The 15,530-nt window shown below is 50.7% G+C and overlaps 1 protein-coding gene across 4 annotated transcripts in view; it reads right to left on the bottom strand.

The window, feature by feature from the left end:
- The window catches only part of RIN3 (Ras and Rab interactor 3), a 118,472-nt gene that overhangs the window by 52,030 nt on the left and 50,912 nt on the right, over positions 1–15,530 (bottom strand). For all 4 annotated transcript variants that reach the window (XM_027120398.1, XM_027120397.1, XM_027120394.1 and 1 more), the window contains exon 3: positions 13,568–13,685. In XM_027120398.1, coding sequence (XP_026976199.1) covers positions 13,568–13,685 — 118 coding nt within the window. The remainder of the gene's footprint in view (positions 1–13,567; positions 13,686–15,530) is intronic.

Raw genomic sequence — 15,530 nt, 5'->3', positions numbered from 1 at the left:
ACCATCTTATTGTAGCTCATGATTTCCTGGGTCAGGAATTTGGGCAGGGCTCTGCTGGAAGACTCTTCTGCTGCTCCTAGCACTGACTAGGTCACTTGCTGATACTCAGCGGGGGACTGGTCTGGTCCAGAGGGTCCAGGAAGCCTTTAATCATGCCCGTGCCTTGGCAGGCATAGCTGGAAGGCTAGACTCAGCAGGCCTCCTTGGGCCTCTCTCCCTGTCCATATATCTCTGGGCCTCTCCAGTATGGTGGCCTCAGAGTCATCAGACTTCTTACATGGCAACTCAGGGCTCCCAGAGTCCAAGCAGAAGCTGCCAGTTCTCTAAAAAGCTGCACATGGAACTGGCATAGTGTCACTTTGGCCTTATTCTATTGCCCAAAGCAGTCCCAGCCTGACTCAGATTCAAGGAGAGGAGCCATAGCCCCCCACCTCTTGATGGGAGGAGTGTCGAAAAAAGCACAGCGATTTATAATCTGCCTCATGATAGTGTCTGTATCCTAGAGCTGATATACAGATTAAATGAGTTAATTCATATAAAGGGCTCAGGGAATGGCTGCTCTCAGCATCCCACTTCCTTAGAATCTCTCACGGTACCCAGCAAAGTTCTCAATAAATATTCCATGTCATCACTCAGTAGAGGAAGAGGCACAGGGAGAACATTCTAGGTCGGGCTGCACAGAGGGAGCTTCCTGTACCAACCCCTGAGCCACATTCTGCAGACCAGGGGTCCACCTGGAATCCTAAGACAGTGTTGTGAAAACGGAGCTCTGAGGGAGCCCCAGGAGAGAGCGGAACCAACACAAATTCAACATACAGTCCAGGGATGCCAAGACCCACAAGCCCCTCTCCACGGGTCTCCCCAAACCCATATGTCACAGATGAGGAAACCGAGCTCAAAAAGGCTCTGGAGCTTGCCCAGGTTCAACCAGCGAGTAAGCGACAAAGAGCCTTTACATCCAGGGCTGCCTATGTGTCGGCTCTTTCAAAACTACAGCCACTGCCACCGCCACAAAGAAAACTGTGGACTCCACCATGTCTCCTCAGTGACTGACAGGACTTTGGTCCCTGGAACCCTGAAGCCAGGACGAAGGAGCCCCTCAGGCTTCCACTAGAGAGGACCTCACGATCTCAAATGTTATCCCAGGATCGGTTTATAGTGTCACATTACTCCCGATTCCTCGGGGAATCTATGCCACACCTGCTGTACCACTCCCTGGTTCCAACTTATTTCCTGTTTCTGCAACGATACAGCCCCACCCCTTTTTAAAGAGACAGCTTTTTGTGTAAGAATTACAACAAACTGCATAAATACACACATCACATCTACACACACATCATGCTTTAGTCTGCAAAATGCTCACACATACATCCCCTCCCAATGGTTCCATGAGGTGGGCACTACTGTCCCCATTTTATAGATGAGGAAACTGAACAGCGGTGTGCCGGTAATGTTTAACCACCGGCTCTCCAGGGACAGAAAGCCCCAATTTTACGGCACTTGCCAATTTCCATGATGTAAATAGTCCCACCATGTTGATTTCAAGCGCAGAGCTGGGAAGCAGTCTCACCGGCTGGAATGATCGGGCTCTGGTGCGCCACCAACACCGCGGCTCAGAGACAAACCCACCTGCGATGGTCATCAAGAGGGTGAACTGTTAAGAGGCCCGGAACTCAGGTGACCCCACTGATTCTTCTCCATGGCTGTCCTTATTGAAGCCGTCCAGCCTCTGCCTGCCCCTTTCTCTCCAGCTTTCTCTTCTGTGCAATAAACATAAAGCTCTTGGGTATAATCTCAGCTGAGGCCTCAGACTCTGAGGGCGATTCCAAAGTCCTTACATATACTTGGTGATGTTCTGCTCGATCTCCCAAGGGGCACCCCCCCATCACTCCCTGACTTGGAGCACCACGAGCACGAGGACCACGAGAGGCGAGACAAGAAACAACCTGGCCCAGAGGAAGCCACTCTGAACGTGGAGTCGACGACCCGGGTTCAATCCCTGTTCCATCCTTGGGCACAATTCCCTCAGCTGCAAAATAGGGGTCTAGCACCTGCTTCCTAGGGCCATGGTGAAGACAAGAGGAACAGCTTCCATGAATGCCCACCTTGTGCCTGATACACAGCGAGTCTGGTACACGGCCCGGTACACAGGGAGTTTCCCCAATAACTGGGGGCTCTAAGATTTCAAGGGTAGGGCCTAGAAATGAGGAACTGGATCTCACCTGGGGGTTGCCCAGGGCAACCTTGGACTGGGAACAATGACTACATTAAAGGAACATCCCCAAGACGGGAAGTTCCCTGAAAGTTTCCGCTGTGAAAACCAAGGCTGAGACAGCAATAAGCACACAGCACGTATGCAATAGGCTCAGGACTGCCAATAAAAGCAGCGCAAACTATTCGCTGCTGCTTAACAGATCCAGGGAGACGGACACACAGAAAACACTGAAGTCACCAGTCCATTTCTACAGAACTTGCCAGAAGGTCTCACCTCTGACTGCTTCCTTAAATAGTTTGGGCAGGAAGGAGAAGTTGGTGGGACAGGCATTATACTGTGGCTTCCCAAGTGGCCAGCTGGGCTGCATGAGACACTGAACAACATGTATTTTCCTCCACTATGGTGAGGCTTTATATCCAAGTGCTCGGGATGTCTGGGGCCAGGCAAACCAAGAACAGCACCTTCTCTCTGTGTGGGGCTTCATCCTTCTAAGGCATTTTATATCCATCGCTTGCCTGGTGAGGTCAGGGGTCCCTTTTCACAGGAGGCCCAGAGACCTTGAGTGACTTGCTAAAGGTCACACAGCAAGTTACTGAGGGAGCCGGATTAGAACCCTATTTATTGACACCTGCCATGGCTTTGCACACGTTCACACCGACGATGCTGTCACTGTTCCTGATGGTGAAGCTGTTTGGGAGCTTCCAGAGCCAAGCAAATCTGGGAGCACTTCAGAAGTGCTCAGAGGTGACAGTTAGCTTTCCCTTTTGGGAAAAACCCCAAAGCTGAGTCCCCCAGGAACATCTCCCTAGGAGTCCTGAATATGGGGCGCCCCTCCCAGAGCAAGACTCTGCACAGGAATGCCGTGAGAACTACAAAGCGCTCGCGAAAGCACTTGGCCTTGTTTCTTCCACTCTTGCCTCAACCCACTCAGCTACCCAAGTGACCCTTTTAAGAGCAGCATTTGGTCTTATCTGAGCTTAGGGCTCAACAGATGCTAGCTATGTATACATGTGAATGAATGGATGCAGTAGTATTCAGCTCACTCTTGCATCTCTGCCAGGTTTTAGATATGTTTGAATATGTTTTCTTGAGACTGGGTTCAAGATGGCAGAGCAGAAAGATGTGCGCTCACTCCTTGCGAGAGCACCAGAATCACAACTAACTACTGAACAACCATTGACAGGAAGACACCGGAGATCACCAAAAAAGATACACCACATCCAAAGACAAAGGAGAAGCTGCAGTGAGATGGGGCGTGTGTGTGCAATCACAATAAAATTAAATCCCATAACCGCTGGGTGGGTGATTCACAAACCGGAGAACAATCATACCACAGACGTCTACCCACTGGAGTGAAGGTTCTGAGCCCCATGTCAGGCTTCCCAACTTGGGGGTCCGGCAACGGGAGGAGGAATTCCTAGAGAATCAGACTTTGAAGGGCAGCAGGATTTGACTGCAGGACTTTGACAAGACTGGGGGAAACAGACACTCCACTCTTGGAGGGCACACACAAAGTCTTGTGTGCACCAGGACCCAAAGGAGCAGTGACCCCAAAGGAGACTGAACCAGACCTACCTGCTAGTGTTGGAGGGTCTCCTGCAGAGGCAGGGGGTGTCTGTGGCTCACCGTGGGGACAAGGACACTGGCAGCAGCAGTCCTGGGAAGTACTCCTTGGTGTGAGCCCTCCCAGAGTACACCATTAGCCCCAACAAAGCGCCTATAGGTTCCAGTGCTGGGTTGCCTCAGGCCAAACAACCAACAAGGCCCACCCATCAGTGGACAAGACGACTGAAGTTTTACTGAGCTCTGCCCACCAGAGCAACACCCAGCTCTACCCACCACCCAGTCCCTCCCATCAGGAAGCTTGCACAAGCCTTTTAGATAGCCTCATCCACCAGAGGGCAGACAGCAGAAGCAAGAACTACAATCCTGCAGCCTGTGACACAAAAGCCACATTCACAGAAAGACAGACAAGATGAAAAGGCAGAGGGCTATGTACCAGATGAAGGAACAAGACAAAAGCCCAGAAAAACAAATGAATGAAGTGGAGATAGGCAACCTTCCAGAAAAGAATTCAGAATAATGATAGTGAAGATGATCCAGGACCTCAGAAAAACAATGGAGGCAAAGATGGAGAGATGCAAGAAATGTTTAACAAAGACCTAGAAGAATTAAAGAACGAACAAACAGAGATGAACAATACAATAACTGAAATGAGAAATATACTAGAAGGAATCAATAGCAGAATAACTGAGGCAGAAGAACGGATAAGTGACCTGGAAGACAGAATGGTGGAAATCACTGCTGCGGAACAGAAGAAAGAAAAAAGGATGAAAAGAAATGAAGACAGACTAAGAGACCTCTGGGACAACATTTAACGCACCAACATTCGCATTATAGGGGTCCCAGAAGGAGAAGAGAGAGAGAAAGGACCCGAGAAAATATTTGAAGAGATTATAGTCGAAAACTTCCCTGCCACCCAAGCCGGGAAGCGCAGAGGGTCCCAGGCAGGATAAACCCAAGGAGGAACATTCCAAGACACATAGTAATCAAATTGACAGATATGTTTTCTTGTCTATTCCTCATAACAATTTCCCTGGAGGCATCTTTTTTTTTTTTTTTTTTTTGCGGTTCGCGGGCCTGTCACTGCTGTGGCCTCTCCTGTTGCGGAGCACAAGCTCCGGATGCGCAGGCTCAGCGGCCATGGCTCAAGGGCCCAGCCGCTCCGCGGCACGTGGGATCTTCCCAGACCGGGGCACGAACCCACGTCCCCTGCATCGGCAGGCGGACTCTCAACCACTGTGCCACCAGGGAAGCCCCTTGGAGGCATTTTTAACCCTATTTGTGGTTGATGAAAGTGAGGCCCAGGAGTCAAACACCTTGCTTGAGTTCCCAGAGCTAGTTAAGCAGAAGAACTAAATGCAAATCCAGGTTTTCTGACCCCAAGACCTATGCCAAGGGTGAAGGTGGGCAGTCAGAGAAGGGGAAGAGGCAATTAACTTTTTATGAGCACCTACTGTATGCAGTTCCAGTTAGTCATCGCTACAATTATGAAGCCATTTCACGGATGAGAAAACCAAGGTTTAGTGAGGTAGAGGATTGAGCAATGTTGCCAAGACCTCACAGCTGATGAAAGCAAAGGGGTGGGTTTCAATTTGGGTCCATTGGGTTCAAAGCCCACTCTCTCAGTCTTTCCAGACCAGGCCGTCTCTCTGCACAAGTGTGAAGTGTGATTAACCAGCTGAGCGGTGGCCCTGCCCTCTGCTAGGCTACGGGGACCACGGATATTGTATCGGACACAAGCTCTACCCTCTCAGCCAGCTAGGGAAATAAGACATGAAAATATGAAATGGACAACAAAGAATGATGAGAAGAACTGACAGGCCCGGAGGAGTGGGCTTCGAGCCCCTGAGAACAGCACAGAGGTGGGGTGACACGGCGAGTGCAGAGGAGGAGAAGAGAAAGGGGGCAGGTGGTGCCAGATGGGGATGCAGGCATTGCTCCTCTTCTGGGAAGGGGGGGCCTCCACGTGGAGATAACCTAGAAGAGACTGCCCTGAACAGGCGAGATCAGGCAAGAGACGCATCATGAGGGCTTCCCTGGTGGCGCAGTGGTTGAGAGTCCGCCTGCCGATGCAGGGGACACAGGTTCGTGCCCCGGTCTGGGAAGATCCCACATGCCGCGGAGCGGCTGGGCCCGTGAGCCATGGCCGCTGAGCCTGTGCGTCCGGAGCCTGTGCTCCGCAACGGGAGAGGCCACAGCAGTGAGAGGCCCGCGTACTGCAAAAAAAAAAAAAAAAAAAAAAAGAGAGAGATGCATCATGAAACTTCACCGTCAACCTAAGTAGTCTCCTCGGGAAGTCAGCCAGCCTGGGTGGGTGGTGGGCGTGGGGAGGATGCTGGAGGCCAGATGCACCTTAACTAGAGCAGGTGCCCCCTGCTCTGCTATTTCAGGGCCGCCAGGACAAACTAACTCCCACTCTTTGCTGGCCGAGGCCTGGCGCTCCACCCCTGTAACATCAGTACAATAACTTTATTTCTACTGCGATGCGCACCCTCATGGCTGGGAGCAGTACTTTACGGGGGTGTTAGTCTTTCACACATCAGTATAAATCTGTTTTTGGCTAGAGAACTTCCAGAAAGCAGCTATTCATGGAGGGTGGCAGAAGGAGGCAGAAACAGCTGGAAAGGAAGGTGGGAGCTCCAGACACAAATATGAATAATCCACAGGCAGAGCTTTCCTGTGACAGAAAGCCCAGGAGGTGCCTGACCCCTCTATAGTCACCCTTAAAAGAGGGGTAGCTGTGCAGAGGACCCCAGCTCTCTGCAACAGTTGAGTTGGACTGTTTTCCCTTAGACACGTTTTCTGAAGCTGCAAAGGCCCTGAAGGTGGCAGTCACTGTACACACAGGCTGAGGCCACTCACTAGGGCCTGGTGCCGGGATGAGACATCCCCTCCCCCCTCAACCCATTTCCCTCTTCTCTTGCTCCAAGGCCATGTGTCCTAGATCCTCCTCCCAGCTCTGTCAAAACCTCCCCACCGTGTTCCATTGTCTCAGAGCAGGACAAACTCCTGGTACCCTCAAAGCGCGCACTTACATTCTAGCACTTAGGACTGTCTGACTTGTATTTCTGGTTAAATGCGTGTGTGTCTGTCTCACCACTGGGCCAACGTCAGGGGCCATGTCTTACAGAGCCTTCGTAAGTGTCATTCAGCACGCAGTTCATTGGATATAAAGTCTTTGAAATGTTTAATAACACAGAGAAAACTCATAATAAAATGTTTTAGTGAAAAAGAAAGGCTAAAAAATATATGCACCACTATGATTCAAAATCTATTTTCAAAAAAACAGAAACAAATTCACCAAAGTTTTACAATCAGGTTCTTGGAGTAACTAGCTGGTGATGTAAGTTTTTCCTGGACCAACCCCAATTTTGGAGGCTGAAAAGGGAATTACTGAAAACAGAAAGATACAAACTGCGGTTAGTTTTTTTTTTTTTTTAACCAAAACCTCCATGGGTAATGACCAATGTGAGATAAGCAGAATGAATTAACTTCTCAGAGGAATCCTGCAGAAGCAAGGTGCTGAAGGAAGTGATGGTTTTGAGGTCTGAGCTGCCTGTTACTCAACAGCTAATTATAACTGCTAGTGTTTATTGAGTGCTTACTACACTCAGACACTGTGATAGCTTTTCCCCATAAACGTCTTCATTTTGTCCAGGAGACAACACTAGGATGTTAGAGCTACTTCCATCCTGACAGCAATCCCAATGTCTGTTTTTTCCACACCACCAAGCAATTCTCCAACACCAGCTGGATGTCCTACAATTTAACTCAATTCTGACCCCATGTACCTGGAGACAGTGTCAGATCCCACGGGTTAAGGGCTCAGTCCCACAAGACCCCCCCCCTCCGGCTCCGCCCCCCACTTCTGACACTAATCACAAGTCCAGGTTGTCACCTGTGCTTGTGACCAATCGGCTACAGACTGGAGGTTCCAACCACTTGGGTTCAATTAATTTGCTACAGTGAGTCACAGAACTCAGGAAACCCATTTACTCACAAGATCAGTGGTTTATATAAAAGGTTATAACTCAGGAACAGCCAGATGGAAAGGATGCATAGGGCAAGGTACGCAGGAAGGGGTGCAGAGCTTCCGTGCTCTCTGAGCGCATCAGTCTCCCCAGTCTCCGCGTGTTCACCGACAGGAAGCTCTCTGAATCCAGTCCTTTTGGGTTTTTTACAGAGGCTTCATTACACAGACATGACTGATCAATTCATTGGCCATCAGTGATTGACGCAACCTCTAGCCCCTCTCCCCTTCCCAGAGGTTGGGGGTGGAACCGAAAGTTCCAACGCTCCAATCGTAGGGTTGGTCTCCCTGGCAACCAGCCCCCATCCTTAGGCACTTTCCAAAAGTCACCACATGGACATGAACTCAGGTGTGGTTGAAAGGGCTTGTTTTGAATCTCAAGACACAGTTATGGCTCTTGTCACTTAGGAAATTTCAAAGGTCTTAGGAGCTCTGTGCCAGGGAATGAAGACCATGGATATATTTCTTATTCTAAGTCACAACAGCACGATGCTGAGTGCTTCCTCTGTGCCAGGCAACACTGTCCCACGTCCCTACCTGAGTTCACTCATCAATCCTCCAAAAGCTGTGTTGCAGATGTTCCCAGTTTGCAAATGAGGAAACCGAAGCACAGAGACGTTAAGTAACTTGCCTGATATTGGAAGGTGACAGGGACAGAATAAAAACATAGAACTGTCAGCCTTTCCAAAGCTCATGCACTCAAAAGAGGTTTGCATTGACAAGAGCACAAGACTCACTCACGAGGCAATACTTGCTCCCTGATAAGATATCAAGAACTTGCCTTCTCCACACCAACGCTGACTTTAATAATAATCATTCCTTACCTTTTTATGGACTGCATACATTTTGGTCCAAATACAGGTTCAATCTCATTCTAGGATAATGGGTCAGTTGGTGAAAGGGTCAAACCCAAGAGCACAGAAAGCAAATCTCCCGTGTGGACCTCAAAGGCAATTTGGGTGACACTCTGCCCTCCTGTACATACAGATCTCTACTGCCCAGGAGGACTCATCTAGAATTTCTCCCCTCCTTGGTTTAAAAGGTCCCCCCAGTCCAGCGGTGATAATCATCGACACCAATCAACACAACATTCACCGCACGTGCCCATGAGGTGGGCTCCGTTCCCAAGTGCAAGTGTATCTATCCGATTCAACTACTTGGCCTAAAACCTCAGCCCTAAGAGTGGGAGATTTGCTCAAGGCAAGAAGAAATCCTAACTGAGTTCGACAGGCCAGCCTTTCTAAAGCCAGGGGTCAGTCCAGCATAGGGAACAGGCAGGGAGTGAAGTGGGGCTGCCCCCCGAAACTCGGCCAAGTGGCTCAGGCCAAGTACCAGGCAGTCACTTCCTGTAGGGGCCAGACCACACCATCCGCCGCTGTCTCACAGTCCTCTTCTACAGATGGGGCCAACTGGTTTTCTGCTATTTGGCGGCCAGCAGGAAAATGCCATCCCATGAATGTGTCATTGCCACCATCTTCAAGGGTGCAGATTAATGAAAAAGTAGCTAGTGTGCCCCAGCCAGGTGGCTAATTTCAGCCATAAAGGGGCAGGGCTGAGCCTGGAGGTGGGACTAGCCTCCATCTACCCCGTGTCCTGCTCCTTCGTCTCCTATATCCCCTGAGCCAATGTCTCTTCTGCTGGTTCTCTGCCCCCACGCGCCAGACACACATCTGGCCTCTGAGGGTCCCTGATGAAGCTAAGTGGTGACCCAGACGGCGCAAAGCCTTCTTGTCACCTTGGTGCAGCACAGAAGGGGATTGGGGATGCAGTAGATGGTAACAGTTGTTCAAAATAGTCGCTACCCCTCCCTGCTAGTCACATGCTGGCGGGAGGATCATACTTTCCATCCCATGGAGTCTGACCTGGCCATCTGACCTGCTTGGCCAATGAAATGTGATGGGAAGTGACACCTGCCACCTCTGAGTAAACCCTTTCGGCTGCCGTCCTGGCATTCTGCCATTTCTCTCCCTTCCCTCTGCCCCCAGCTGGGTGCTGCTCTTTCAGCCCGATTGCAGAGTGAAATGTTTTTGTGAAGAGCTTCAGCTGACAGGTGACGCGAGTGAGGAATACACTCACATTACTGTGTGTGCAGTGCTGTGTGTGTGCAGCCCACTGCAGTGCAGGGCTGTTTGTCACCACAGCATAACTAGCCTGAGCTGACTGGTTCAGAGTTTTGCCAAGAAACGCTTCCCAAGGAAATAGAGGATGACCCAAGCACACAGAAGCACAGAGGTGGTCCACGTGGGTCTTTCCCTTTCAGAGCAAATGGAGTGGGGTCACAGATGAGGCTGAACATTCACTTCGGGGGATCCCCTTGTCTCCTTCCTTCGCCTCAGCCCTGTGTGGGGAACCCCAGCAAAAGGTCCCAGTTCCAGGCTCTGGGCCTTTCCCTTGCCCACTTCCTCCTCAGGCCATCCCCCCACCGCAGCCACCATGGCCACGGGAGCACTGAGGAAGTTGGTGGCTCCTTCCTCCCATGAGGGACTAGAAGGCAGGCCCCACATGCTGGGCTGTGATTTACCCAGAGCCTTGGAACCCTGTGTGTCGGCTTATTCCACTCCTCCTTTTGCTTTAATCCTGCAGGAGGCTCAATTATAACAGCAAGAACAACAACACAATTATGACCCTCTGTGGTGCTCTGGGTACCACCCACCCTAAGCACTTCAGACACACTAACTCCTCCTTCCAGCACCCTGGGAGGCAGGCACCATTATCACCCCCATCTTAGAGGTCTGGAGAGGTTAAGCAAGGTGCCCAAGGTCACACAGGTGGTAAAAGGCAGAGCTCGGATCCGACACAGGCTGTGTGGCTTCCATGGTCCATGCTCAAACACCATGTTCAGGAGGCAGGTACTGAACAGAAAGGTAGGACAAAGGTTGAAGCAGCGAAGCAACATGGCAAAGAAACACACGACCTGCTGATTTCTTGCTGTTGTCTGGTTTCTCTGGGGGAAGATCTCAGGGGTCTGAGGTTTGGGGAGCAGTGGAGCAAAATTAACAAAGCGAAATGAAACACATGCAAACTTATGGCATCTGTGTAGTCACAGTGAATGGACACGAATCGTGATTTGGAACAGTTATGTTTCACAAAGGATGTTTGGTTTGCTCTTTTCAGCTAAGCTGAGCGTAAATTTTTAAAGGTTTAAAAATGGAAAATGGGAGGAAGACAGGAAACCAGGGAAGGAAGCTTCCTCCATCCCGAACACCTTGGTTTATTCCTTGGGCTCCTAATCAGAAATGAGACACATAGCCAGACATGACATCCTGGCTGCATGGCGTAGATAGAGCTTGTGCATGCTTCCTGACCAAGTTCCAAAAGCCTGGGGCAGCCAGGTTGTCGCTGGGTTGGGCAGACCTAGAAGAGATTACCCTGGAGATGGGGCAGGGAGGTGGAGAAAGAAGCACAGGGACAAAGGAGGGAAGCAGAACTTCCAGACGTTCCGTCAGTCCAGCCCAACTCCCTTTTCCTCCAAGAAGCCGCCCTGGTCAGCCTTCCCTTGAAGCGACGCTCCCTCCTTCCATTTCTAGAGCACATGCTGACGTGAAACAGGCTCAGCACAATGCAACTCCCTGCTTTCAGCTACGTTCCTAATGTTAGTGTTGAAATTCAAGAGCACAACTGGCTCCTGGACTTCTAAAGGATTGTAGATACCTGGTGTCTGGGCAGCCAAGTCCCCGACAGCCTGGCTACTCTCAATAAGCAGCAGGACTGCACAAGACCATAAGCAGACAGGCTGATGGCTGTCTCTTCTCCCAGGAGATCAAAAGCACACCCGGGGTCTGTGCCGCCCCAGGTGCCCCAAACAACCTCACCCCTTCTGCAGTCATCAGAGGACGCTATATGCTTGGTCTGGGGAAACTGTAACAATCTCCTTCCTCTCTGAGATCCCTCCATTGTCTTCCCCGCTGGATGCTGTAAGGCAGGAGTCATTAAGGGTTGCTGTATAAATTAACAACCCCACACACTCCTTACCCCTTACCCAGAGAGCGCACTCCAAGCAGTTCACCAAGATTCAGGCCCTCTGCGCCTCCCTGGACAGGTGTCTGGACCACATTTCCCAGTCTCCCTTGCAGTTGGGTGTGGCCATGTGAGCAAGTTCTAGCCAATGGAATGTGAGCACAAGTGACACACCTACTTTCAGGCATTGAGGTAAGACCTGCCCACAAGCCTCCTCTTTCGCCTTCCAGCCTATGGCATGGAGTCAACCACAAGAAACTGGGGGCTGCGTGCTCCAGATGGGGTCCCTGAATGAGCCTTCCACACTGACCAGGAACCTTGCACATGATTGGGAAACTAGCCCCTTCTGGGTTTAACCCATTACATTTTTTGTTGTTATTGCAACAGCTGGCTAATCTTCCCACTTATGTGTTCTCCATAGCATGACTCTCCACACTTGTTTAGGGGCAGGGACTGTGTTTTGTTCCCTGCTGTGTCCCCAATGGTAGAACAGCTCCTGAGACACAGAGCAGACACTTAATAATCAACTGTTGAATACACAAATGCGTGAACTGTTTCACCCATTCAGTGTATGGCAAGAACAGGAAACTGCCCCTGCTTTTGCTTTCTCCTCTACCTCTGGAGCCAGAAAAGCAGCATTTAATTGAACTAATATCCTCACCCTTCCGGAGCCAGCCTGTATTCCTTCCTCTTTGACACCCTCCCGGAATCCTTCCCACCATGGTCTGCATCCTCTGTGCCCCTCGGCCAGAGGTCCCTGTGCAGTTACATCTGTCACACTGCACAGCAAGTGTTGAGGTCTGTGTCTCTCCCACCCACCTTGCCCCCCACCCTCCAACTACACTGGGAGAGCCTTGAAGCCAGAGCTCTGTCTTTTTCATCTTTGCATCTTCCCAGTGTCGGGCACAAGTGTCTCTTGAGAAACAAGCACCCTAAAATATTTTTAAAATATTTATTATATTTATATAACATTTAATTATGCAAATATATGATTAAAGTATATATTTCTATCATATACTTATAATATTTATAAAATACTTAAATATTTTACCTTCTTTAAATGTTGTCACTCTGCTGCTAACCAAGAGTAAAAAGCTTCTGACATCCCTGGATCAATCTGTAAGAGGATCTAAGCCGGTGCTTGGAATAGTCTACAGATTCTTTCAACAAGCTTTTTGGATCTTAATACCTGGCTTGGCCCACGAGAGGAGGGGCCTCGGAAGCCCAAACCCTTTCAATTGCGTACAAACCCACCCTTGTTTGGGGGTCCCCAAACATTTTTCCACGGAGGCTCAAGCCTGCTCCTGGCAGCCCTGGGCGCACACAGGGTTTTTGTCTTTCAAAGTGCTTGCCCGTCTGACCCTCACAAAGGCCCTGTGATACAGACAGGAAGTGACTATTATATCCATTTGACAGATGAGCAAACCGAGGCTCAGAGAGGTTCAGTGACTTGTCCAAGATCATGGTTTGAGTGTGTGCTGAGCTGTCACTAGGACCCAGGGGCCCAGACATGTCCTCTCTTTTTCTTCCCTTTCTCTACCATGACCTAACAAGAGGAAACTTCACAGAGGCCTTGAGGAAGCACAGCCATCAACCTGTGACATGGGTGAGTGGAAACTCGCATCGACTTTGAGTGATAAACCGAGTTCAGAACAAACCGGGCCAAACAACTTCAGCGGATGAAAGCTTTCCCCCTTCTTCTAATTTTAGACCCTCTGGCCTGGGAGGAGTGTCTGTGGTTACAGGGTGTAGCATCTGCCGCTGCTGTGTGGCTCCAGGCAGAACGGGGACATGGTACTCACCTGATTTTTCTTCTTTAATCGTGTATTCCAGCACCGCGGATGAGCTCTCGTTTGGGGAAGGGAAGTGCACACAGAGCACCGGGTGCTTCAAGCTGCTGTCCCGGCGGACCAGGAACGTCTGCAGTGGAGGAAGGGGGAACTCCATGAGTCAAAGATTTGGGGGGCAGGTTATTTAGAAGGACAAGAGTGAGATGGAAGTCATCTGGAATGTTCCAGAAACAAAAAGGCAAGGTGGGGGAGTCTAGCATCTCGAGGTAGAACTAGGGGCTCTGCCCCAAGAGCCATGTGTCACGTGGTCCATGTGCCCTGGCTCCTTGAGTCTCAACTTCTCATTTGTCCATCGAGGGGGGTCAACTAAATCAGTGCAGATTCCTGAGTCCGTCCCTTGAGATGCTGGTTAGTTGGGGGAGGGGAGCGGGTCTGGAATCAGCTTAATCTGGTACAGGCAGTGATCCAGGGTCACGCTTAGAAAAGCTCAAATGGACGGGCTGAATTTCAACTCACACCCCAGCATGTATGCCCTGGGGGAGGCTGCTGGAAACAATCATAAATATTAGTCAATTCACACTATTTTTCCCCCATGGAAACAAAAATAACTAATAACTAATATACACAGCTTTCTCTGTGACGGGAACTGTTATGAATACCTTGCATATATTCACTTGCTTGATCCTCTCAATAACCCTGTGACGTGAGTTTTGCTGTTATCCCCACTTCACAGATGAAGAAACTGAGGCGCTCTCTGACTTTAACAGGACCTGGCTCTTCGGGCTGGTGTGAAGATCAACTGAGGAAATACCCATATGGGCTTGGCCCCTAGGACATACCCTGGAGGCTTTGCCTGGCCAAGGCCTCACAGCTGAAAGGGGCAGAGCTGGGATTCAGCCCTGGACGCTGGTGTCCATGCTCCAGACCCCACGCTATGCAGCCCCTCTCTGTTCTATACATCCTGCCCAGGGAGGGACTTGCCCTTTCTTCTCCTGTGGGTTTACTCTAGTCGAAAACGATGCTTCTGGGACTTCCCTGGTGGTGCAGTGGTTAAGAATCCGCCTGCCAATGCAGGGGACACAGGTTCGAGCCCTGGTCCAGGAAGATCCCACATGCCGCAGAGCAACTAAGCCCGTGTGCCACAACTACTGAGCCTGCGCTCTAGGGCCCAAGAGCCACAACTACTGAGCCCTCGTGCCACGACTACTGAAACCCACGCGCCTAGAGCCTGTGTTCCGCAACGAGAAGCCACTGAAAGGAGAAGCCCGCGCACTGCAACAAAGAGTAGCCCCTGCTCACCGCAACTAGAGAAATCCCACATGCAACAACGAAGACCCAACACAGCCAAAAATAAATAAATTAAAAACAAAAACAAAACGATGCTTCTGAGCCCCAGGGACCTGTCTGTGCTCTAGTAACCCAGCACCACCCGAAGTCTAAACCAGAGCCAGGGCGTTTACAGACGCCTCACTCTCACTTCTCCTGTTCTGAACGACGGTTCTGCTCAGTTAAGGGGACTGTGACTCTGAAGTTTTCCACTTACACCCACAGCAGCCCTGGGGCAGTGCCCTCCCCGTGGCCATCAGGGGGAGGGGACCCCTGATTCCTTTCATAGACTGTGTGGTTTTAAAATGTTCTTTTTAGTCTCCACTGGCCCCACCCAGGCTCATCCCTTCTTCCAGGTGATGACAGACACCTTCTGGGATCTCCCCAACCTCCTGGGGCACAGCTCCCCCTGGGGAAGAGGAAGAGGGCTGGTCCTCCCCCCAGGAAGGGTCACTCCTTCCTTTCCTGAGAAAGGACTTGGTCATGGTGTCCCCCCTCCCCTCCACCCTCGTCCCCACGAGGGGTCTAAGCCGTTCCCACTCAGGCCCCAAGAGCCCGGTCTAGAGTTTGGAAGACCGGAAGTCTGGCCAAAGATGCTGAGAGAAGACTGGGGAGCAGGGCCACTGGGCCTCCAGAGGATGTGGCCCCA

The sequence above is a fragment of the Aethalodelphis obliquidens genome, unplaced genomic scaffold, assembly GCF_003676395.1.
Source record: "Aethalodelphis obliquidens isolate GAN/ISIS:26980383/991018 unplaced genomic scaffold, ASM367639v1 scaffold21, whole genome shotgun sequence".
NCBI lineage: Eukaryota > Metazoa > Chordata > Mammalia > Artiodactyla > Delphinidae > Aethalodelphis > Aethalodelphis obliquidens.
Note: the sequence above shows the minus strand (reverse complement) of the source record. Positions and strands in the feature narration are given on the sequence as shown.